At 33.9% G+C, this 26,340-nt stretch overlaps 2 protein-coding genes across 2 annotated transcripts in view; one reads left to right on the forward strand and one right to left on the reverse strand.

Annotated features, from left to right (window-relative positions):
- LOC126887179 (carbohydrate-responsive element-binding protein) overlaps positions 1-18,321 on the reverse strand; it is a 226,091-nt gene extending 207,770 nt beyond the window's left edge. The window contains exon 1 of the mRNA XM_050654565.1: positions 17,816-18,321. Within this exon, the coding sequence (XP_050510522.1) occupies positions 17,816-18,102 (287 nt within the window). The 5' untranslated portion in view covers positions 18,103-18,321. The remainder of the gene's footprint in view (positions 1-17,815) is intronic.
- A 2,096-nt stretch (positions 18,322-20,417) lies between these two features.
- Positions 20,418-26,340, forward strand: LOC126886283 (uncharacterized). The gene is made up of 2 exons (XM_050653154.1): positions 20,418-22,457; positions 26,308-26,340. The coding sequence occupies exons 1-2, from the start codon at positions 20,418-20,420 to the stop codon at positions 26,338-26,340; spliced, it is 2,073 nt and encodes a 690-aa protein (XP_050509111.1).

Genomic DNA, 26,340 nt, shown 5'->3' on the forward strand with positions numbered 1-26,340 from the left:
AAAAATAGGTTCATATTCGAAAAATTCCAAATAGAATAATTCAATGTGAAATATCCAAATAATGAAGCGTTCTTGGGGAAAACACATTATAACTTTTTTAAAGTGTTTAAAAAAGCTTTATTTCTGTTGTTATAAAAAATTTTTCTAGCATCAAATGTAAGCAAGTTACGCTCAAAATAAAACTAATCCCTTTTGTTTTGCCAAAAAAAATCAGGAAGATCACCCCCAATTAGCAACTTAAATGAAATTAATCGTTACCGCTTCAACAGTTACTTTACTTATATTGTGTTTATATGATCTGTAAGTTTCATCGATTTAAAGTGCTTATTTTTGAAAAAGTTGGGTTTTAAAGTAAAATTTTTAAAAATTTTAATTTTGAAAAAAATGCTTTTTTTCAAAATAACTTACAAGATTGTTAGAGATACCAAAAATGTTAAACAATAAAAAAGTCGGCTTTACTTTTCTGAATATTTTGTATTTTTTTGTTTTTCTGTAAGACAAAAATTGGTTAAGATTCGGTGTTTCTAAATTTACATACACTCTTGATAAGTGACTCTTTCAAGCCCTTTTAGCTACAGCTCTTTCAAAAATAAGGACTTTGAACCCATGAAACTTACAGATCAAATGACCAATACAGTGGAACCTCGATAAGTCGGCCCCCGATAACCCGGAGGTCCGGCTAACCCGGACCGATTTTCATCAGACAAACATTTCAACAATAAAAATGTATGTATTATGTTAAAACATTTTATCTGTAGCCGCTTCTGGAATGTCTTAAAAATATCGAGTTTCATTGATAAAACTTGGCTTGGACCATAATATAATATTTGAGAGATAATGGGTATTCGTAATTTAAACTATACGGTAAAAATGACTCATGGCACACGGCGGTAGCGGCGGCAGAGCGACGATCATTATCCATTATCGGGCTATCGCAAACAACAGGCACCTTTTATTCCTTTATTTATTTTCAACTGTCATAACATCGCTCCGATGGCAGACGAAATTGACACGTAACCGAAACTGACTGAGTTTTTTTTACGTAGAAATGAACAATACTCTATCTATACTGTATATGCTATACTCTATACAATATACAACTATAATAGGTAAGTTAGTTAGATGTGTACTGTGCATATATATTTCATGTTATTTTAAATATAACGGACTTTATCTATAAGTATACCGTGTTTTATTAATTTTTACAATGCTCTCCGGCTAACCCGGATTTTCGATAACCCGGATTGGCCGCGGTCCCGATTAATCCGAGTTATCGAGGTTCCACTGTACATAGGCGAGTAAAAAACTTGTGAAGTGGTAACAATTAAGTTCATTTGAAATGCTAATTCGGGGGTGATTTCCCGATTTCTTACCAAAAAAGGGACCAACTTTATTTTGAGCGTAACTTGTTTACTTTTGATGCTAATTTTTTTTTTAACAAAAATAAGAATTTTTTAAACACTTTAAAAAAGTTAAATGAGTTTTCCCTGAAAAAGTGCTTCGTTTTTTGGTTATGGCGCGTTAAAATATTCGATTTGGAATTTGACGAAAATGAACCTATTTTTCATTAGCTATAACTCTGCTTCTACTAGGTATAGTGACCTAATCTATACACTATGTTTTTCACTTTTTTACGTGCTATATTTTTGATAAGAATACTTTTTCGACCAAATACTTACTTTTTGAGTTATTTGCGAGAAACCGTCTGAAAACGTGTTTATTTTGTAGAAAAATTAACATATTCACTCGCAAATAACTCGAAAAGTATTAACTTGGTGAAAAAACTTTATAGAACAAAAGTTGATTAGAATTAGTAATTTTATCCATTTCCGGACTTATTTCGAACATATATTTTTTACCCCCAAAAGGGGGTGAAACTCACCCCTAGGGCAAAAGCACACATCGGCACAATATAACTTTTTTTCTTTGACTTGTTGGCTATGTGTATGCCAAATTTCATGTCAATCCAAGAGGTTCTTTAAAATTTAGAGGTTTTGCAATATTTTACCTTTAAAGAACATACTATAAAAGATACAATTTTGATATCTACAGTTTTTTTGATTAAATGCATATTTTTCGAGTTATTCTCAAAAACCCTCTAAAAAAGTCGTTTTTCGTCGAAAAACTGTTAGTTTCAACCGCGAATAACTCGAAAAATATTAGTTTTACGAAGAAAATGTAAAAAAACATTTTTTTCTTAGAATTACTTTTTACATTGATTTACATGGTTAAAATGAAATAAAAAATTCCCACCCCCTAAATAAGGTGGCAACTGACAACCACCCTGGCAAATGATCCTTGGAAAATTTCAAGTAAATCCATGCTGGACAAAAAAATTGCGAGCCAAAATGCTTCATTTGCTGGCCTATATATAGTATTTGCGGACAACCTATAAAACCTACAAGTCCTTATAAACAAAATTATGTATTACAGTCAACAATATGGACTCAATATAAACGTGAAGAAGACAAAGCTCGTCATGATAATTAGCAAGAAAAAGATAACAGAAAGTAAACTCCACGTCAACCAAACCTCAGAAGAAAGAGTGGCGCACTACAAGTCCATCAGCACAATCTAGCAGGCTCTGATTGTCAACACTAAAAGAAGACACCAGCAACCAGAATATATCAACATTAGCAGATTAATAGAAGGTCAGAAACTTCCGACCCTCATGTACAATATTATGCACATCTACAACACACAATACATAAACATATAATACACAAACAAATAATACAAAAAACACATAAAATAACCATAATTTGATATCTTGAGTGCACAAACACTACCCTCAGTTTTTTTTTCAACTAATATCATGGCTATTGCCTACAATATCGAGGCCAAATAAGCCAACCGGCGTTGAAAACGAAGAAGAATTGAAAAAACGTTACGTTAAAAAACAAACAACGACATGGTAGGGGAGCCCAAGCGGGGATTTTTGCAGTTACTCGAACGTGTCAGATTATCATACGGGGAGAAACCTTGTACCCTGTATGTACGTCTACCATATATTGGCTCTTAATACAGGCGAGTTCGTTAAGGGGGGTCCGAAAAAAAAATCTATCCTTAGAAAAACTCGAAATCGTCATATTAAGATAAGATAAGTTAAGTATAGTCCGTCCGCTATAATTTTTCCCATGCGGTACGATTCATTTTCAATCAAATTAAGTCAAAACAGAAAGTGAAACGTACGCCGATGTGTGTAGTATCTAGTATACAGTATACAAAATGTATATACACATCGACGTTCGTTTCAATTTATGTTTTGACTTAATTTGATTGAAATGAATCGTACCGCACGGGAAAAGTTATAGCGGACGGACAATACATGCAGAACAGTGTATATTTCAAAAATCTGATGATTTGAGCGGGGCGTAAGGAAATGGGCGAGTCACAAAGTTTCACAAAAAAAGCGAATATTTCGCGAAATGAACGTCAGATCGAAAAACTAAAAAATACGTGTTTAATATTTTTCAAAATCTATTGACTGATACCAAACACAACCCCCCACGGAGAGCGGTGGGGGATAAATTTAAAATTTTACATACGAACCCCGCGATATTACGCGAAATGAACATCAGATCGAAAAACTGAAAAATACACGTATTCAATATTTTTGAAAAATCTATCGAATGACACTAAACACGACCCCCCACGGAGGTGGGGTGGGGGCTTACTTTAAAATCTTAAATAGGAACCCCCATTTTTTATTGCAGATTTTGATTCCTTACGTAAAAATAAGTAACTTTTATAATCGGAAAAAACGATTGTTGGAAATGGAAAATTAAATTAAAAATTTAAAGTCCCCTTAACTTAACTTTAACTTTTTTTGGTTTTAGGACCTACTCTTCACAACCCAATAGGTACCCATAACGCTCGAGTAACTGCAAATTTAGCATACTTTCCTCCCCTAATAAAATAATATTCTGCAACTGAATAACAATCAGCTGAAATAATAATTAATTAACAATCGCAACATCGTCATGTTTAATAAGTTAACAATGTATCATATCTTAATAATGCCTATTTATATAGAATATATATTTAATAATAGTAATGAATGATAAAATAAGAGATAAGACAGCAACTTCATAACTAATATTTCAATATAACCAAAACATTTTTAGGAACCTACGAAATACACATATAAAAAATTTAGATGATAAAAAAGTTTACACTTAGAACGAAAAAATATAAAAAAAATTAATAGGACATTTTTACAAATATATTAAAAAATCGGAAGAAATATAAATAAGATACCTCTTTACTCTAACTAGAGTAGGCAACTGTTCAGGGGCCTCGATTTTTGACCCTTCGCTTCGTTATCAACGTATTCGCTTCGTATCTTTTAGTATACGTAGCGAATACGTTCGATAACGAAGCGAAGGGTCAAAAATCGAGGCCCAGAGCAGCTGCCTCGAAGGTCAGAATATCCATAACGATTGCCAACCTTCCTCGCGGAGATGGCACTTAAATAAGTTGAGAGTATTTCAAATGGAAGGGAGGTAGAGTAGTAACAAAAAATATGGCATCAGATGCATTATGTGTCATTGTACTTGTATGCAAAGTTTCATGAATATCGTCTCTTCGATTCAAAGATATTCACTTAATTCCATACTTTAACCCACCTGTATACAGGGTGTTTGGTAAAGAATGGGCCATACCTTAACCCTAGATTCCCTAGCTTAAAATAGGTCGATTTTGCTAACTTACCTTAGTACAAAAGTTGATAATAACCGAAATACAGGGTGTCAAAGTTCAACTTTTATTTTATTTATTCTTGAATATTTCCTAACAGGCATGGAATAATAACACGAAATTTGGTAAGCGGGGGTTTTTTGGGACGAGAAATCTAAATTAGCCACCAAAAATGATGTATTGCTCAGAGGGCGCCACATACATCGCTCATTAAATAGGTTCAATTTTTTGTTACCCACTCTATATATTTTTTGAATCAAAACTTTTATTCTCTTAATATATTTACTTAAAAAAGGTATACTTACTACATTAATCTTGTTAAACTCAACCGTTTTTGAGATAGACGCATTTTAAATCTGCGAGGCAACCTAATTTTTTGCATATTCTCATTGTAGTTACACCCGAAAAATAACTTAAAACCATAAAAATCTCCAAAAATGTATCGAAAATTTCTTGTTCTTGTTTTGTTTTAAGATGCTCCTGACGTAAGAATAATACATGTCCAATTTCAATAAAAAATCTCTAATAGTTTTCGATATATTGAAAATAATCGATTTTCATTTTGTAACTTCAAAGGGCTGTAACTCTTTTTCTGAGCATATTTGTACAAAGGTAAGTTAGGTTCAATCGAACTATTTTTGACACCAAAATGTGTGGTATAATTTATGACCAATCTTTTCGGGACACCCTGTATAATAGGGTGGTGCGAAAAAAGTCAAGTTGATAATCCAGTATCGCTATAGGAAAAGTTGCGATTGGTTATTATAAGAAAAACAAAACAAAAATTATTCAAATCGGACTTTATCTTCCGATCCCGCAACGGGCCTAAAGATTATGAAAAAATGAAATTTTACCTTTTTTTTTGAAATTTGTATTTATTCTCCATGTACATTTTATTTATCGCTATAGTAAAATTTATTTACAGTTTGCATGGTTGAGTAATAAAAACAATAGTTTTACGCACTTAACGAATATCTTCCGATCCCGCAAGGTCAATCAAAATCTATAAAAATTTGAAATTGTTGATGATTTTGATAAATTAAAAAACATTTAGTTATCTCATTTTTCTGCTACATTGTGAAGCTCTTTGCTTGTTTAGATATTGTATAATAATATTTAAACGACCCAGAACTCACAACAAGAAGGTGGTTGCACTTATTACTCCACCCAGACCCTTCTCTCCATACAACCAATGAGTGTGTGTTTTTTACATTATTTACATAGTACATTTCTTTTTCATTTGTTTGTGTCCAGCTTTTAAACGTCAACTTTAAATTTTGATTTGGTGGTAAAATCTGGCAGCATGGACCTGGACCTTGATTTCAGTGTTGCCTTGATGAATCCATCTCTTGATTGGGTCCCACATACATTAGACGATACTTCCGTGACCAACTCTACGTACCGCTAGACAGCTTGCGTATGACAGGGATGGTTTTGTACATTCCAGTCTGGCGTGTTGCCTGATATAATGTAGGAACTTATATCTTCATTTGAAACGCTTTAAAGAACTGGTGGAGAAGATAGTTTTGCAACATTCCAATCTAATATGTCAGTGTAGTCCTGTGCTTTAAAATTTAAAGTAGGAGGGATGAAATTTCTAATACGTTTGCCCTTGGCTTTAGTCTATCCGGCTTTTAACACTCTCCTTAGCTCTCTAATGTGTTTCCGTTCTCCCTACTACTAGAAATTTTGAAGCACGGGACTAAACTGAAATAATAGACTGGAATATAATGTTGCAAAACTATTGCAGACTGTTGCAAAACTATCTTCTCCACCACTTCTTCGAAGTGTCAAATAAATATATAAGTTCTTGCATTACATCGGGCGACATACCAGACTGGAATGTACAAAACTATCCCTGACACACGCAAGCTGATGAGAGGTGCCTAAAGTTGGTCACAGAAGCATCGTCTAATGCAGGGAAGGCCAACCTGTCGATCGCGACCCCTAGGTCAGTCGATCGATAGCAAGAAAAAATTATCTACCTACCTACCTAATCCCGTCCTAAATATTACGAAAATTCCTAGACGGTAGATCCCAGAGAATTAGAAAAGCAGACAGTAAATCTCGAGTCCGATTAAGTTGGTCATTCCTGGTCTAATGTATGTGGGCCCCAATCAAGAAATGGATTCATAAGGACAACACTTAAATCAAGGTCCATGCTGCCAGATTCTACCACCAAATTACAATACAAAGTTGACGTTTAAAAGCTGGATACAGGCATGAAAAAGAAATTTACTATGTAAATAATGTAAAAATCACACTTATTGGTTGGTTGGAGAGAAGGGTGTGTGTGGAGCTAGAAGTGCAACCACCTCCTCGTTGTGAGTTCTGGGTTGTTTAAGTATTGTCATACAAAATATAAACAAGTGAAAAACTTCACAATGTAGGAGAAAAATGAGATAACTAAATGTTTTTTAATTTATCAAAATCATCGAAAATTTCAAATTTTTATAGATTTTGATTGACCTTGCGGGTCGGAAGATATTCGTTAGATGAGTAAAACTGTTGTTTTTATTATTTAACCATGCAAACTGTAAATAAATTTTACCATAGCGATAAATAAAACGTACATGGGGGATAAATAAAAATTTCCGAAAGAAAGGTAAAATTTAATTTTTTTCATAATCTTTAGGCCCGTTGCGGGATCGGAAGATAAAGTCCGATTTTAATAATTTTTATTTTGTTTTTCTTGTAATTACCAATCGCAACTTTTCCGCACTATAGCGATACGGGATTATCAACTTGACTTTTTTCGCACCACCCTAATATATAACAAATATTTACAATATTACATGTGCCTGACCTAACCTATAAGATATCAAAATTAGTCGTACGAATAAATATAATACTTGATAATACCAACCTTCAACATGAAATTTTGCTAAATTCACTTTAAAATGTATCCTAATTAAAAAAAAAAAATAGTGTTTTTGCATACCAACACTTCAAAGCCTTTTAATCTTTTGCAAAAAAATCTTGTTTGTGAGATAGTTAAATTCAAACATATTTTTAGAGAGAAATTTATTTTATCTATATAAATAAATCTAATTTTATCTTAATCTGCTTCTTTTCAAGTTGAAAAGATAAGTGTATCTCAAAACTGTTGTTGAACTGTTGAAATCATATTTGCATATTGTTTAGGTAGACCTAAAGAAATAGTTAAGTAAGTATAATTTGCATTTTTTATGAGGAACGAAAAGTTTAACAACCCCCTATGTGGCTCAATGGTAAGAGAGCCTATCTTTGGATTCACGGGTTGTGAGTTCGAATCTCAGTTAAGCAAAAAATTTTTCATTTATTAAAAATTAATAAACGAAAATTGTTTCGTTATACAGCTTTCATAACATCGATATATAAAAAAGGTAACAAATTAGACTGCAATAACTACCGAGGGCTATCAGTAACGAGTACGGTAAGTAGGATCTATGGAAGAATAATCAGAGATATGATCGAAGACGAATACAAAAATCAAGAGGAAGAGGAGCAGAGCGGGTTTCGAGCTGGTAGTTCTTGCACAGACAACGTGTTCTGCTTGAAACAAATTATAGAGAAGAAACTAGCACGGAATAGATCAACACACCTTACATTCATAGATTTAGAAAAAGCATATGATAACATACCTATCTCGAAACTATGGCAGGTACTCCAGGAAACTTCAATCAATCATACACTCATAAAGACAGTTCAGAATATATACAACAACATGGAAGCCCAGATAAAATTAGGCAACAGAATATCGGAACCATTCAGAGTCAATAAAGGCCTACGACAGGGGTGCTGCATATCACCGACACTTTTTAAAATCTACATTTTCAAACAAATTAAGTCAAAACATAAAGTGAAACGTACGCCGATGTGTGTAGTATATAGTATACAGTATACAAAATGTATATACACATCGACGTTCGTTTCACTTTATGTTTTGACTTAATTTGTTTGAAAATGAATCGTGACGCATGGGAAAAGTTATAGCGGACGAACAATATTACTGTAGTGTAGGCGTCGCAACGCAGGAATGTTGTGTTATGATTAGAAGACGACTATTCTGAAAATCTGGAAAATTAATTTCAGAGCGAAGAATTCGGCTGATGGGAAAGAATGTACAAAATATTTTATTTTTACATTATAATAAGGACCTTTGAGTACATGTCAAATGTGTGAAGTGTTTTTTAATGGATATTTTGATTCACTATGTATGTTTATGGTATTGTTCGTTATGCGCATAAATCCAATTTTAAAAATTTTTTTGTTTCTCATAGAGTATCTAAGAATATAGCCGAACTTATATACTCCCTAAAACGACCCTCAGTTCTAACTGCAAGACGCAAGAGTCTCGCAGGCTTAGTCTTCTTCTTGCTCAAGTCTTGCACGGTAAGTCTTGGTCTTGGTCTTGCTAAAATTAGGCGGTCTTGGTCTTTCGATAACGCAAGAACAAGAACAAGACTGCAAGACCAAGACCGATTTTGGGCAACACTAATGTTAATGTATTAGTGAATAGAGAATTGAATACCCTTTCAAATGAGTTATCACATGACCCCTATTCTCATTTAAAAAAATCATCGATTACGTCATCATGCCCAGATGGATGACGTCACTAGTATGATATATATGCCAAAAAATCGGAATTTAAAAATAAAAATCGACCTGTTTCGAGATTTTTCCTTAATATCGCTGGTTTACGAAATAATTAATTTATGCGTTACTTTATGGACGCACTGTAGTACCTATTTCTAAACATAAATATATTGAGGCCTTTCTTATTCGATACAGATTATATGTAGATTATACGATTATAGTTGTACATCGTAGATAAAATCGTATTTCGGTTGTTGAGTGTGACTATACCTCATTTAAATTTTATCAATGGCATATTCTAATAATGTCAAATTATCATACTATTCAGGTTTTACTATTTTTAAGAATCAATTATTATACCAAAATGTTGGATTTTTGTTAATTATTCTTATAAGAAATGTTTCTTGACGTTGTCATGCTCTATATTGCTCATGTTTTAAAGCAAAAAGCAATGTGCAAGTGATATGGTGTCAACTTATGCTTTTACCGCCCCTTGTGCGGTGCCACTTTACTTGTGCGGGTGGATGCCACCCCTTCCCGGGGGTGAAAACTATTTTATTAAAAATATCTCCATAAATCGATAGAGGGACAAAATAAATTAATACTTTTTGAATTATTACAGATCAAAGATTTTAATTTTTGTGAAAAAAAAAACGAATGTTTTAAAGCGGTTTTTCATAAATATTTCAAAAACTATAAGTTTTTATAAAAAAGTTATCATTACCAAAATTAAAGCTTATAAACAATCAAATAAATTCCTTTCTTGAAAAACCTTCTTAGTATTAATTGAAAGTGAATTATAGGTAATTGAATATATGTATATTTTTTCGGCGAGTACTCAAATATAAGTATCAAGCTAACGGGAAAATGATGCATTTTATAAAATATATTTACTAAACACTTGTCAAAGTATCAGGAATACCTATCAAATGAGCTCTACAAGAAGTTGATAGCATCAAAATCAAGCAAGTTATTAGATGAAAATAAGAGGACCCTTTCGAGCTTTTAGGAAAGAGTGAAAAATAAAAGATACATTTGTACAAAAATTAAAATTTATAGTAATCCCTCCCTTTAGCTGCGGATGACGTCTTTTGACACCATCGGCACGGGCAAATAACTTACTTTAGTATATCATCAGCCTCAAGTGAGCGACGTCTTTCGAGTCATCCGCAGCCAAAGGGTTACTTTCTTTATTTTGGCAGAAGTAATGACCTCAAACATTCTGACCGGTTTATAATGTATATTTTTGAAAAAAAAATATGATTTAAAAAAATTAGAATTTTTCAAATTTTACTTGTTTTTTTTTTATTTTTGTAAGATAAAAAATATCCGAGATAGAAATGTTTAAAGCTTAAATTTTACTGCGAGAACCACGTAACAACGGTCATTTAACATTTTATTTTAAAAAAATAAAGGATTTAAAAGATTAAAAATTTAAAACGAAGATTGAATTTAAATTTTACAGCACTTGAAATTACCTTTTAAATGGTTTTTGGATGAAGTTGATATCATAAAAATCAAAGGAGCTATTCTAAAAAAAAATTCTTGGAAAAATTTTTGGGGTATAAATTTTGATGCTATCAACTTGCTGCCCTCCTGTTATATTTTTACACTAAATCATATATGAATATTTAATTTATTAAGTCTGTTGGCCATAGTTTCTTCAGCCATCTTGTAAATCATGGAGGAGCATTTGACAGTCTTGCTTTATCATTTGGATGACGTCTCAGTCCATCAAGGTAGTTCTTTGTGATTCTTAGAATTTCTTCCTCTACCAAAGGGAGAAACAGCACGACTAAAGGTAAATGGAACGCCAATTAACAACATTAGATATGCGGACGATACTATCATAATAGCAGACAACCTTAAAGACCTCCAAAAGCTAATGAACAAGATAGTTGAGTATGGAGAAGAATATGGATTATCAATAAACATCAAGAAAACTAAATTCATGAGGATATCAAAAACCCAAAATAATAATGAAAGCCTGACAATTAAAGGTAAAACTTTAGAACAAGTAGAAAACTATAACTATCTTGGCACAATAATTAATCACACAAACGATTACTCCAAAGAAATCAAAGTTCGAATAGAGAAAGCAAGAACAAACTTCAATAAAATGAGAAAGGTACTTTGTGCAAGAGAACTGAAATTAGACTTGAGAGTTAGGCTGGCAAGGTGTTACATTTTCTCGACTCTGCTTTAGAAGCATGGACTCTTAACGCATCGACTACTAAAAAGTTGGAAGCATTTGAACTGTGGGTGTATAGAAGAATCCTGAAGATATCATGGACCGAGCATACAACAAACAACGAAGTCATGAGAAGAGTCAACAAAAGACTGGAAATATTGGAAACCATCAAGACACGAAAGCTGCAGTACCTGGGGCATGTTATGCATAATGAGAGATACAACATACTTCAGTTGATTATACAGGGGAAAATCCAGGGCAAGAGAAGTGTAGGAAGGAGACGAATTTCGTGGTTGCGTAACTTGAGGGAATGGTACGGATGCACATCAACCGAACTGTTTAGAGCAGCAGCATCTAAGATCAGAATAGCCATGATGATTGCCAACCTCCGTCACGGAGATGGCACGTGAAGAAGAAGACCAAAGGTGTAGCTGAGTTCTTGTGCAAGGTTTTATTGCGGTGCCATCTTACCATGCTTACATATTCATTCTCAATATTTTTGATTAGACTCTTTGTTTTATCTTGATATTTGATGGCTTTAAGCAATCCCAGAGGTGGACACCATAGGTCCAAATTGGTTTTATCTTAGATTTATACAGGAGCAGTTTATTTTCAATACTGAGTTTTTGATTTTCGACCCATAAACCAGCTCATTTCTCGTACTTTGGTGTTGATCTGGTTTTTCTTGGCTTGAATGTGTAGTCTTTTGTCAAGGGTTAGTCCCAAATATTTAACTTGTGTGCGTGTATCATTTAATGTTATTGTTGGACATACATCCCTTCGGTTTGTAAAAGTAACTTGGGTTGATTTAGTTTAATTTACTTTCACCTTCTCTTTGTTGAGAAATGCTCAATATTCATGATGAGGATATAATAAATGAAAATTTTTCAGATAACTACTTATCTGAATAGACAGTAAAGAAAATAAAGCCTCATATTAGAAAACCATTGTTAATTGCATCTTTATTATTGAAATTATGTTTGAACCAGTGATAAAACATCACTATTCTTGAATAATTCACAGGAACTGACTATTGAAAATATAGGCCAGGGTAATAAGACAAAAATATACCCTGTTTGTGACACTTCAGCAGCCAGGGCACTGAAGCGTTTTTTCGACAGGTAATACCTATAGGAACAAATTATAACTATTTCCTGCGTAGGATCTGGCGGCCTTTTTTATTTATAAACAATTAACTGTCAAAAAATGGCATTTTCCCCTTTTTTTTCAAATCAACAGAAAACAGTGAAACTTATGATTTTTTTAGTACAAATATCTTCGAGATTATGGAAAAGCTTTAAAATGACGTATTACAAAGTTTGATATACTCATTTATTGTTAATATAATTGCGAAAAAATGTCGTAAATGCAAAAAAAAATATTTTCTCAATAACTGTTGTAAAAATTAGTGTACAGCTTTGACATTTTTGTCAAATGAGGGTTCTTTGGTGCTTAATATGTGATAAAAATTTCAAAGCGATTCATTCAATTGTTTAAATTTTATTCAAATTGTTTATCCCAGAGAGCATTTTTTTTGCAATACCATAAGTCAGAAAAAAATGACCTTAGAACCATTCCACAGGTGTCAAATGAAAGAGCATGAGCTACATTTTCAACATGCTTTAAAAAAGCTAAACTTTTTGAATAACTTTTTCCAAAAAAATTAACTTTTTTACCCTGTTTTAAGTGCACAACTACCAAGTAATGTTATCTATATCATAATTGATAAAAAATTGTAATAAATATGTATAATTTCTTATATAACAAAATAAAAAGTTTATAAGGAAAGATTTACGATACTTTTGCATAATTATTTATTACCAATAAATGTACTTTTATTCACTTTTTTTAAACCAAGTTGAAAATATAGCTCATGCTCTTTTAATTGACACTGTGGAATGGTTCTAACGTCATTTTCTTCTGACCTATGTTATTGCAAAAAAATGCTCTCTGGGATAAACAATTTGAATAAAATTTAAACAATTGAATGAATCGCTTTTAAATTTTTATCACATATTAAGCACCAAAGAACCCTTATTTGACAAAAATTTCAAAGCTATAACTAATTTTTACAAAAGTTATTGCGAAAATAATTTTTTTTGTAATTCCGACCTTTTTTCGCAATTATATTAACAATAAATGAGTATATCAAACTTTGTAATACGTCATTTTAAAGCTTTTTCCATAATCTCGAAGATATTTGTATTAAAAAACCATAAGTTTCCCTGTTTTCCATTGATTTGAAAAAAAAAGTGAAACATGCCATTTTTTGACACTTAATTGTTTATAAATAAAAATGGCCGGCAGATCCTACGCAGGAAATAGTTACAATTTGCTCTTATAGGTATTACCTGTCGAAAAACGCTTCAGTACCCTGGCTGTTCAAGTGTCATGGAAAAACCTTATTACCCTGGACTAATACTGTAGCTTAATAGAATAAGAATTTAAGCACAAAATACAGTAGAACCCCGCAAATCCGAACTAATTGGGGGGACAGCCTGTTCGGATTCCGAAAAGTTCGGATTATCCGAAAGTTAGCCTTAACTAGTAGTTCAAAGCTTTCATTGTGATTTTGAGTAGCCAAACGTTGTCGCAAGAGTGTGGACAATATTTTTGGACTCAAGTTGACTACGAGAGAACCAAAGTAAATTTGTGTTTAACCTTTATAAACACTTTATAAACCTATATATTAAAGTATAATATTTATTTTTAAGAAATTTTAAATGTCAAAGTCCTAGTAATCCTACATTGTCCAATTTTCTGGCTTTACTCTGTATAATAAACATGTTTTTAAGTTTTTGTCTTGAATTTTTAAATTTTTGTCACTTTCCATTGGTTCGGATTTGCCGAAAGTTTGGATTCGCGGGGTTCGGATTTACGGGGTTCTACTGTACACTCATGGCCAAAAATATCGAATGTTTTGAAATTATCAAGTGAAGTGAAATGTTTTGTCCTGTAATCCTTAGCCCTTCCAGTGTCATAGAAGTAGGATTTCTTTTCCGAATGCGATGTGTAAAGTTTCATATAAATGCTCGATGGGATTTATATGCGATATCAATATAATGGCAATATAATCTTTTAAATTGAATCTCATCAAGGTAAGTATTCACTATTCTAGCAATATGAGGACATGCGTTATCGTGCATTAGCATGAATCTGTTATATCTAATATGGCTGGCAAAACCAAAACATGATCTTCTAAAATGTTTTCAATGTACATGTCAGCTGTTATTTTCCCAATCATATCCACAAGTTCGGTATGTCCTTTACAAGTAATACTGCTCCATAGCACTATGCCGCCACCACCAAAACTAACGCTCTGTACGGAGTTACAACTGGCATATTGTTCTCCATATGGAAGCGAGCTTTGTGAAACTTCGTCTACAGAAGAGTTGGATATAACAGATTCATACTATACACGATAATGTACGTCCTCATGCTGCTAGAATAGTGAATACATAAGTACAGTAAAACCTGCCATATCTGAACCTGTCATATCCGGACCTCCCCATATCCGGACGGTCCTACCATCCGCATCTACCGAGAAAGGCAGTCCTGCTGTTGAACAACGCACCCTAAAGAACTAAAAGATGGCGAAATAAAATGTCTTTTTTGCCCCCAAATGTGACAACACTCTGTCAGCCTATCGATCAAGGTATTATAGAATCTATAAAACGTGTCTATCGATGAAAGTTATTGACTGTGTTGATTACTGGGATGTATGAAGGAGAAGTGGTCTTGATATCCGGATTATTTCATATCCCGATCGGTCTGTCACCACACTGATCCGGATATGGCAGGTTTTACTGTACCTTGATAAGATTCAATTTAAAAGATTATATTGGCCACAACTATATAATCAAAAGTACAAATAAATACAGAATGAGCAAGTACAGCTTACAGCTAAATGTCATTATTCTAAAATATAATACAACAATTAATAGATATGGAAAATGTAACAGCAAATTATGTCAGCTTGCTTTTAAAATAGCCATAAAAATGTTTACTTTATTTGTTGTTGATTCATATCTAAATAGAATGTATTAAAATTTATCATTTTTTGTCATCAATGTAATAAGGCTTATTATTTATTATTCATTCCTTCCAAAGTGAACTTTTTACAAACATGGATAGTTTTATCAAGCTCATTTCAATTTTATCAATGACAAATTATAATTATTACCATACCTCCAATGTTTCTAAATTTGTAAATAGAACTAATCAACTGGTAACAAAAATAGCTTACTATTTGAGCTAGTTGTAACATGAACATGTATTGCTTTGTAGTTGTTACTGTTAACCTTGTATTGTAAAAAAAAAAATTTTTTTATTTAATCTGATTTCCAAATACTATATTCTTGGATGTTACCCTTATTATTATTGATGAGAAGTAAAAAGTCATGTTTGGATTCATTCCTTCTTAAAAAAACATACCGATTTAAGAAAAATTAAGTTAGTAAGTACAGGTGTTTTGCACAAATGTAATGATTGATTTGCAAACAAGTTAAAATCAAAACATTAAGTGAAACATATGTTGGCATGTATTGTCAATGTAATTATTAGGAAATAGCTATGATCCCAGTGGACATATTTTATTAAGTATTTTATTCAAGTGTTTGATCTCCTTTTTTTTTCACTATTGAGGAGATTTATGGACTCAACATTAAACAGCTTGAACATCATACTGACTATTGTTAATATAAAGATAAATATACAATCCCGGAGCAAACTATGGCCAGTGAGAGAAATCCTTCTGCATAAAGTTTAGGTGGGTGTACGACCAACGACAGCGTTTCTCATTGGCCATGGTTCATTCTGGGAGCTGTAATAAATTAATTACAAGAAACAAAAATTAAACAGTAATCTCGAAAATAAACAAATAAGTTTCTATTTGAGAGAACTGTAGCCAGACTCATGTAGTATTATGTCAATTTGTAGCGCAACAGTTAGTTGTTGCAAAGAAAAAATTACAATGAAATGTACAAAGACTAAAAGTTTAAATAATATGAAAAACCATTTTTAAACACAACAAATGCACCAATGTTACTGAAAATGATTTAAGTCAAAATTCTTAGTAAATAATGTATCAAAGACATGCCATATCGCTTATCCTTGCTTAACTTATTATGGTTGCTATCGACAAGTGGCTTAATTTGGTGATACTAGTTTCGGTAAGCAAAAAAAGAGACCTAGTATAAAAAGTAATTTGTATAAGTTCATGCATATGCAAAGATCCGTTGGAACAACTGTATATTTATTTATATACGGGATTACCCCCATTACAAAACATACAGTATAAAATCAATCTCTGACTAAAGTAAAATAAATCTTATATTCTATTCTTAAATCTTATATTATATTATTACAGTAGAGCGTCGATTATCCGAACTAATTGGGGGACATGGGTGTTCGGAAAACCGATTTGTTCGGATAATCGAACTATGTTGAGATTGTCATACACAAGTGAATAAAAACCATATTTATATAACTGTATATTTGTTTATACCTTGATAATGACAAATAGCAATTAAAGAAAAAAGTGCATTGAATAAAATTGAAGATATTTTAAGCGTTAATTATTAACGCTTGCTTAGTACTCCAGTAAGGGGCACAGGAGTCGGGAGTTCGGATAACCGGTCGTTCGGTTGATCGACGTTCGGATAATCGACGCTCTACTGTAGTTATTTTATGCACCAAAGGTGTTATTAAGATGATTACGCCTGGAGAGCAACATAATCCAGACAGAGGGCCTCTGCCCCAAGGGATGGATGTTGCTCGATGGGCATAATCATCTTATAACTCCAGTGAGACATTTTTACTTTTTGTTTTAATGCACCTACAAAATATATGCATACTTTTAGTAGTCTATGACAAATAAGGTGTTTGAAGTAGTTGATGACAGTTGTTGATATTCGGATGTTTGTTGATTACATTGTGTAGTTGTCAGTTGGATTTATATTCAGTTTCAGTTATAGCTTTACCAGAAAATATTCGAGAAAGTGCAATAAAGGCAACAGAAAATTTATTGCAGCTTCAATCCAGGCCATTGTACATAACAATCCAGGCCATAGTACAAACTCTTTATTTATTGGAAATTAAATAATAAAAGAGCCAACACAAATGAAACCATAATATTGGCTTACTTTCAGGAATTGTTCTACAGGGTGTTATAGGTGATAATACCCACTTATTATGCCCAAGAATATAATAAGTGTGTTTATGGTAACCCTATCCAAGGTAACATAAACAAATAATATGCAAATGGAAAATAAAAAATGTTAAACTGTCTATTATACCTTTGTAAAGAGCTAAACAACATAATATATTATATATATACAAAACACTTACCTATAAGCTAAAGACATAGCTTGAAACAGTTTCGCCAAGCTTGTGTCAATGGACAGCTGCTGTTGTTGTGTCTTCTGTAGCACCTTAGAACTATTTCTGTTTTTTGGTTGTACTGAAATAAGAGGCAGTAATGGTACAGTATCATTGTTGCTTTCTGGAAGAGGAACAGCTACATTGTCCTCATCATCTTGTTCTTCAGCCTCAAAAGTTGATACCATAAAATGACCCGAATGTATACACTCTTTCTCGGGCTTCTCTGGCCGTCTAACGTGTTGAATTGTGTACATTTTTCTTTGTTCCTGATTTAATTTAGAACAATATTGAAAATATATACTTTAAAACCTACAATATTCTTTGTATAATACCACCATTAGATTATGTTATCACTACCAGAGAAAGATCAAGGACTGATAAAAGGGTGAAGTTGTTAAATGCGAAGCATCACAACACATCACTAATTAAACCAAAAATTCCATAAATAACTGATAAAATAAAATTGCCTTCACTTTAATATCCATGAAGATAGTCATTAATAGATTTGTCAATGTCAGTGTCAGTCATCACACAGACAGTTTACATATGTCAATTCATGAAACACATAAATGTAAGTAAATTTCATACATTTTTTTACGAACGTCATACTCGAGAAAAAATTTGAATATGACGTCCTTGTAATCATACAGGTGATTAATGGAAAAACGGTTTTTCTATTTTAATAATGTGAAGAATATGACAATGAAAAATATAATTATATACAAGGCGATAAAAATAAATAAAACCATATTTAATTTATGCAAAAAGAAAAAGAAGAGTTTTATGCCGGTCTGGAAGAAGTACTCAGATCAACAAAAGTAACCAAATTTTAATGCCCAAAATTGAACAAAGCAAAGTTGGCACGTGTGTTTATAGGAACCTAGAATATAAAATAAACTAGGAAGGAGGTTGCAAATGGCGGTCAGCTGTCATATTTGCTTTGTATCTCCAGTGACGTACCTTTGAAAGAGGGAAGAAAAGAAATTCTTAACGATTTTATTACATCTTTGATGTTAAACAAACAGCTATAGATCAAAAGAAAATACGTATTAATATAAAATTTTGTTGAAAAGTCAGTTAAATAACATTTTATTATACTAATAACTTCACTTAATTGATTGCATATACAGGAGCTTTACCAGATGGTACGCCTGGTGAAATAACGTTTCACCCTGTATACAAATATGAAATGTTCGTTACACAAACCAATGCTATATCTTAGTAGTGACCTAACCGGTCCCTTCAAATGCCGCCAAAACGAAAGGTTTACCGCGCTTTTTCCAGTTCCAAACAGTTCAGTTCGCAACTAGCTCTTGAGTAGAAAGGTTCGCTATTAGTCCTCAGAAAGAACCGTCGCCTATCGCAATTTTCTTGCCGCTAAAACTCCCGCAAAAGCAATGGTGCCAGTGTTACTCGTAGCCTAGAACATTCTTGTACGCAGCAAACCTTATCGTTATAAGTAGTTATACAGTGAAGTGAAGTGACAGTCCAACGTCAGTGTTATCCGTACTTCAGTGTCATACGATAGTTATACGGACATTACCATCTTAGCTTTTTATTCACCATTCTTCACTCAATAAAGTTTGTTACGTGTAAACCGCTTTTCTTTCCAGCCCATGGCTGGTGGTCCTTCAGTCTATGCTTAACTACGCCCTTTCTCAACCATTTTTTTGGTCCATGTCGAGACGGATTGTAACCCAGCTCGCATAAACACTTTTTCAAAAAACTTTAATCGCAAATAAGTTTCCTTAAAACCTGGACATTAGTGTACACAACGGCAACATTGCACCACCGGGCCAGAAATTCACTTCGGAAAATGCAACAATTTATCAACAAAGTTGAAAACCCAACCGCATAGATACATGAAAAACAAGTTTTTGTGAACCTGAAGTGTGGCTGAACCAGACACAGAGGAGTAAGGGGAGAGATTTAGCTGATGCCCTGTCCTAGCTAAGACCGGTATTTATTCTAACAAAGTGCAAAAAAAACCTTTTTTATAGTTGTTTGTTCATGAAACGATAAAAATATATTTCTGTCTTTGACAAGATTTTTCGGTTTTCGCATTATAGGATTTAAATTCAATATTTGTTCTTTGAATCACTTTGTTTTAACGCTAATATATTTTGTATCCTTGATCAAGAGTTTTCGCATCATTCGCATTGTACGATTTAAATTCAATAATATTTGTATTCGCATTGCTTTGTTTTACCGCTAATGATTATATTTTTTATAGTTGAATCACGCTCGCGCTGATATATATGTATCTTTGATAAAGTTTTCGCAACCGTTTCATTATACATGTTAAATTTAATATTTGTTCTTTGCATCGCTTTGTTTTAGCGCTAATGGCTATATTTTTTATAGTTGAACCACGCAAAAATATATTTGGATCTTTGATAAAGTTTCCGCAACCTTTTCATTATACATGTTAAATTTAATATTTGTTTTTTACATCGCTTTGTTTCAACGCTAATAATTATAGTTTTTATAATTGAATCACGCAAATTAATATTTTGGTAAAGGATTTTGTTTTGAGTCGTATTGTAAATTAGTTACGTAGTTTGGAATAATGGCTAATAATAATAATAATACAGTGATGTTAAAAAGTCAGCGCAGCACTTGTAAAGCGCAACTCACACGTATAGAAAAGTTTATAAAGGGTGATTCTGACAACCTTCATTTAATTAGAGTTAAATTTGATAACTTGGCTGAAAACTATAACAAATATAAGCAAATCCAAAGCGATATTGAAATGTTAAAAGAACCAGATTCAGTGGCGTCCGATAGTGAGGAAAATGAGGTCGTGGCTGATAGATTTGAAATTGCCTTGGCTCAGTTACAAGAATTAATCGAAAAGTTGTCAAAACCAAACAAAGTAATCGATAGTGTGTCAAATGTCAAATTACCGGATATCCAAATAAAACCATTTTCAGGGAAACCGGAAGAATTTTTACCCTTTTTCGATCTCTTTTCATCCCTTGTTTTGAATAACCCCAAATTAAAATCACAAAGTGAGAAATTCTACTATTTAAAAAGTTTGCTCAAAGGTCAACCGCTTAGTTTAATAGAGTCTTTACCAGTTACAAACCAGAATTTAGAAGTCGCTATATCCACCCTTAGAAACAATTATGAAGATAAGAATAAGTTATTGAACTCTCTCTATCAGACGCTACTGGATCAAAAGCCGATCAACAAATGTAATGCTAGCGAGATACGGAGTTTCTACGTTACGAGTAAAAAAACGCTGGATTTAGTAAAAAATCTTAAACTATCTGATCACGATACCCTTGACACGCTTCTTGTATTTTTGTTAGAGAAAAAATTGGACTTTCAAAGTCGGCGAGCTTTTGAAAGTGAACGAGATTTGACCACGCTCCCCTCGGTAGACTTATTTTTCGAATTTTTAAGAAAACGCTATACGATATTAGAAAATTTAAATATGTTTGACGGTAATTCAAAGCACGATAATAACTTTACAAAAAATTCAGATAAGTCTTCCCCTAAGATAAACCTTCACGCAAACGTGTCTGATCCAAATACGAGGAACATCAGTTCCACCGGCAAATATTGCAATTATTGCAATGAACGGTCGCATTCCACTTACGTGTGCACGAAATTCTTGAAGTTATCTCCGCAAGAGAGACATCGATTTGTAAAATCGAAATCGCTTTGCTTCAATTGTCTTTCTAGTATGCATATCTTGTCGAGTTGTAAGAGTTTGTCTAGGTGTCACCACTGTGGTAGGGACCATCATTCACTTATTCATTTAGAAACTAATTCGCAACGCGTGGGGGATCAGCAGAGGGGTCAAAATGTAGCACAAAATAATCAACATTCGAGACATATTGGGAACAGAAATAATGTTTTTAATAGGGACTTCAATCCATCTTTGACGCAAAATAGTACGTTTCTTACGCAAAATTCGCCCGCAAATTTATCGGTATCCGACGCAAATAACGCTAGCAGTCAAGCTTGTTCCTCTACAAGTACTACTAACTTATCCGCCCTTAGTAAAAATAATTGTCAAATCCTTTTACCTACTGCCCAAGCAAAAGTATATTCCAGAACTGGTAAACCCTTCTCTGTCAAATTACTTTTAGATTCGGGAAGTCAGCAAAGTTTTGTATCGAAAGACTTAGCAAATCGATTACAGTACCCAACTAGAGTGCAAAAATTATCCATTTCCGGTCTAGGTAACAATGGCCTTGTTCAATCCAATGAAATTTTAGACATTGTGTTACACTCCAAACTTAATCCTTATCAACAATTTGATGTTTCCTGCTCAGTAATAGATCGAATTACTGAGCGATTACCGCAAATCGCTTTAAATCCTCATGGTTTAAAAATACCCGATCATATAATACACGAGCTGGCCGATCCTCGTTTCTGGGAACCCAGCAATATTGACATTTTAATAGGTGCTGATCTCTATTTTAGCCTGTTAAAAGGCGACCTTATTTCACTGGGCCATAATCAACCCACGCTTCTAGAAACCGCGTTTGGCTATGTAGTTGCAGGACCGGTTCCTAATTTGAGTCATAAAAAGATCAGTTCTATTGCCCCAAACACGCATTCTTTTTTGTCGGTTCAGGACGCAAATAATCTAGCTGTAGGTTCCGAAGGTGGAGAAAAAGATATCTGTGCAAATTTGGAAAAATTCTGGGAATTGGAGGAAATTCCCTCGAGATGTTCTCGTTCTAAGGAAGAAGAAATGGCCGAAACGCTCTTTGCATCTACCACGGAAATTTTAGAGTCTGGTCGGTATCAAGTTGAGATGCCTCTGATTTGTTCAGGGACAAAAGAATTGGGTGATTCATTCACCATCGCAAAAAGACGCTTTCTCACGCTAGAGAAAAAATTTGCCAATAACCCTAGTTTTTTCACAGAGTACAAAAAGGTCATAGAAGAATATTTATCCCTCGAACACGCAAAAGTTATACCGCTTACACTTACTAATCATTTAAATCAACATAAATATTTTATCCCTCATAGAGCTGTTATTAAAGAGGGAGCTTCGTCCACCAAATTTCGTGTAGTATTTGATTTCTCCGCAAAGTCCAGCTCAGGATTCTCTCTTAACGATTTAACTCTCAAAGGGTTTCAAGTGCAAGACAACCTTTTTGATATATTATGTCGATTTCGGACTTATAAATTTGTGTTGACCGCTGACATCAATAAGATGTATCGCATGATAGAAATGTCTCCGCATCATCGATATTTACAAAATATTCTGTGGAGGGACTCACCCTCAGAAGACTTCAAGTGTATTGAACTATCTCGCGTTAGTTTTGGTCAGAATTGCTCTCCATTTCTAGCTACTAGAGTAATTAAAGACATAGCCCTTAGTAACTCACACGCACCACTCGCATCGCAAGCTTTATTAAAGCAAACATATATGGATGATATCCTAGGAGGTACCGACAAGTTCAATGAACTTAAACAGCTTTATTCACAATTAAATACTGTTTTAAATAAACATGGGTTTTATCTTCACAAGTGGTGCTCGAACGTACCATCATTTTTGCAAGAAATTTCACAATCAGCTACAGTAGAGTTTGATTTAGGTTTAGAGGAAGCTCCATACAAAATTTTAGGATTGAAATGGAATTCCACAGTAGACACGATAAAAATATCCGCGAATACTTCGATTGATCTGGAACCAGTCACAAAGCGACGAGTCCTTAGTTGTGTTAGTTCCTGTTATGATCCGCTCGGGATAGTAAATCCTTTAATTGTTAACGGTAAACTATTAATGCAAGAACTTTGGAAACTAAAGGTGAGTTGGGATGAACCAATCACCGATCCAGTGATATTTAAAAAATGGAAAACGTTCTTAACTATCCTCTCTAAAGTAAATAATATTGAAATACCTCGTTTTATTTTTGTAGATCGAAAAATCACAAAAATTGATATGCACGGTTTTTGTGATGCAAGCCTAACCGCTTTTGGGGCTTGCATCTATATTGTCGCCCAATATAGTGACAACTCGTTGTCTAGTAATTTAATTACCGCTAAGTCTCGCGTTGCTCCGCTCAAAAATAAACTTACTATTCCAAAGTTGGAATTATGTGCAATGGAACTCCTTTCCAAACTAGTTCATCAAATGTTATCTATTTTAAACGAACGCTTTATAATCGATAAGATAAATTATTGGTCCGACTCACAGATTGCACTTAGCTGGATAAAAAATCCCGCAAACAGTTACATGACATTTGTAGCCAATCGCGTATCTTCAATTCAAAGCCTAAGTACGATTTCTATGTGGAGACATATTCGATCTCATTTGAATCCTGCTGATATGCTAACTCGCGGTAACTTCGAAGAGAAGATGCTTGGTTTTTGGTTACACGGCCCTGATTTCCTGCGCACGCATAATGTTGATTTTGATAACTTTAATACGTTTTCCCCAGTTGAGAATTTGCCCGAAACCAAAAAGATTTCTCTTGTAATCTCAGATAAGGTGGAGAACTTGTGGACAACAATGTTCGCACGCTTTTCGAAATTTTCCAAGCTACAAAATGCAGTAGCATATGTTTTTCGATTTATTTCCAATTTAAGGGATAAACAAACAAGAAAGTTTGGTCCTTTAACTGTCGATGAACTCTCGCTTGCTCACATGTTTATTATACGTCAAGTTCAGTCAGAGCACTTTTCTAAAGAAATGTTACTTCTGTCTAGTAGTAAACTTATAGATAACAAACATTTGCTTTCGCTTAACCCCTTTATCGACCAAACTGGTATCTTAAGAGTGGGAGGTAGACTTCAGAATGCACAGATTGATGATAATCAAAAGTTTCCTATTTTGTTGCCCGCTAATAATCATGTAGTTTCTCTCTTAATAAACAGAGAACATTGCCGGCTGGGACATACAGGTCCCCAAAATGTTCTTGGAAATTTAAGACTACGATACTGGCCTCTAAGTGGCCTAAAACAAGTCAAACGAATTATAAAGCGATGTATAACTTGCTACCGCTTTAACGCCCAGACCGCATCTCAAATTATGGCTCCGCTTCCTCCAGATAGGGTACAGAATGCTCGTGTTTTTAGTAAAACCGGTGTAGACTTCGCTGGACCCGTGTATATTCGTGCTTCACGCTTACGCAAAGCTCCAAATATAAAATGTTATATTGCCATATTTGTCTGTATGGCAACTAAAGCTATACATATCGAGTTGGTCAGTGATTTGTCCACAAATTCATTTTTAGCAGCTCTAAAGCGCTTTCTTTCACGACGAGGAAATCCGCAAATAATTTTTAGTGATAACGGAACCAATTTCGTTGGCGCTAATAATCAGCTTCGTGACTTGTATGACTTTTTTAAGTCTCAAGCAAATTTCGATAACATTCGTTCCTATTTAACCCAAAATGAAATAAGTTGGAAGTTTATTCCTCCCCGCTCTCCCCACTGGGGTGGTCTGTGGGAATCTGCAGTTAAGAGTGCGAAATATCATTTAGTTCGCTTAGTTGGTAACTCGCGATTCACATTCGAAGAGATGTACACTATATTAACTCAGATAGAAGCTGTATTGAATTCGCGTCCCCTTTATCCGCTGTCAAACGATCCGAATGATCTGCAGCCGCTAACTCCGGGACATTTTCTAATAGGTAGTGCCTTGACGGCATACCCTGATTCCGATTTAACATGTACAAATACCAATCGACTATCCGCTTGGCAACAATGCCAGCAACTTCAACAATCCTTTTGGAAGCGATGGTCAGTCGATTATCTAAATAATTTGCAAAATCGCCCTAAGTGGCTACGCCCCTTGCCTAATGTTCAAGTTAACGATCTCGTCTTAGTGAAAAGCGAAGACTCGATCCCATTGCGATGGCCTCTTGGACGAGTGATTGCCACTATACCCGGTAAAGACGGTAAAGTTAGAGTTTTAAGATTAAAAACGGCCGATGGAGAGTACACACGCTCCATCACCAAGGTCATCGTTCTACCTATGGACGATAAGCCTAGTTGTTAGTATTCGTTCGCCGCCGCCCCCCAGAATGGTGAAATAACGTTTCACCCTGTATACAAATATGAAATGTTCGTTACACAAACCAATGCTATATCTTAGTAGTGACCTAACCGGTCCCTTCAAATGCCGCCAAAACGAAAGGTTTACCGCGCTTTTTCCAGTTCCAAACAGTTCAGTTCGCAACTAGCTCTTGAGTAGAAAGGTTCGCTATTAGTCCTCAGAAAGAACCGTCGCCTATCGCAATTTTCTTGCCGCTAAAACTCCCGCAAAAGCAATGGTGCCAGTGTTACTCGTAGCCTAGAACATTCTTGTACGCAGCAAACCTTATCGTTATAAGTAGTTATACAGTGAAGTGAAGTGACAGTCCAACGTCAGTGTTATCCGTACTTCAGTGTCATACGATAGTTATACGGACATTACCATCTTAGCTTTTTATTCACCATTCTTCACTCAATAAAGTTTGTTACGTGTAAACCGCTTTTCTTTCCAGCCCATGGCTGGTGGTCCTTCAGTCTATGCTTAA

This window comes from Diabrotica virgifera, chromosome 6 (assembly GCF_917563875.1).
Source record: "Diabrotica virgifera virgifera chromosome 6, PGI_DIABVI_V3a".
Taxonomy (NCBI): domain Eukaryota; kingdom Metazoa; phylum Arthropoda; class Insecta; order Coleoptera; family Chrysomelidae; genus Diabrotica; species Diabrotica virgifera.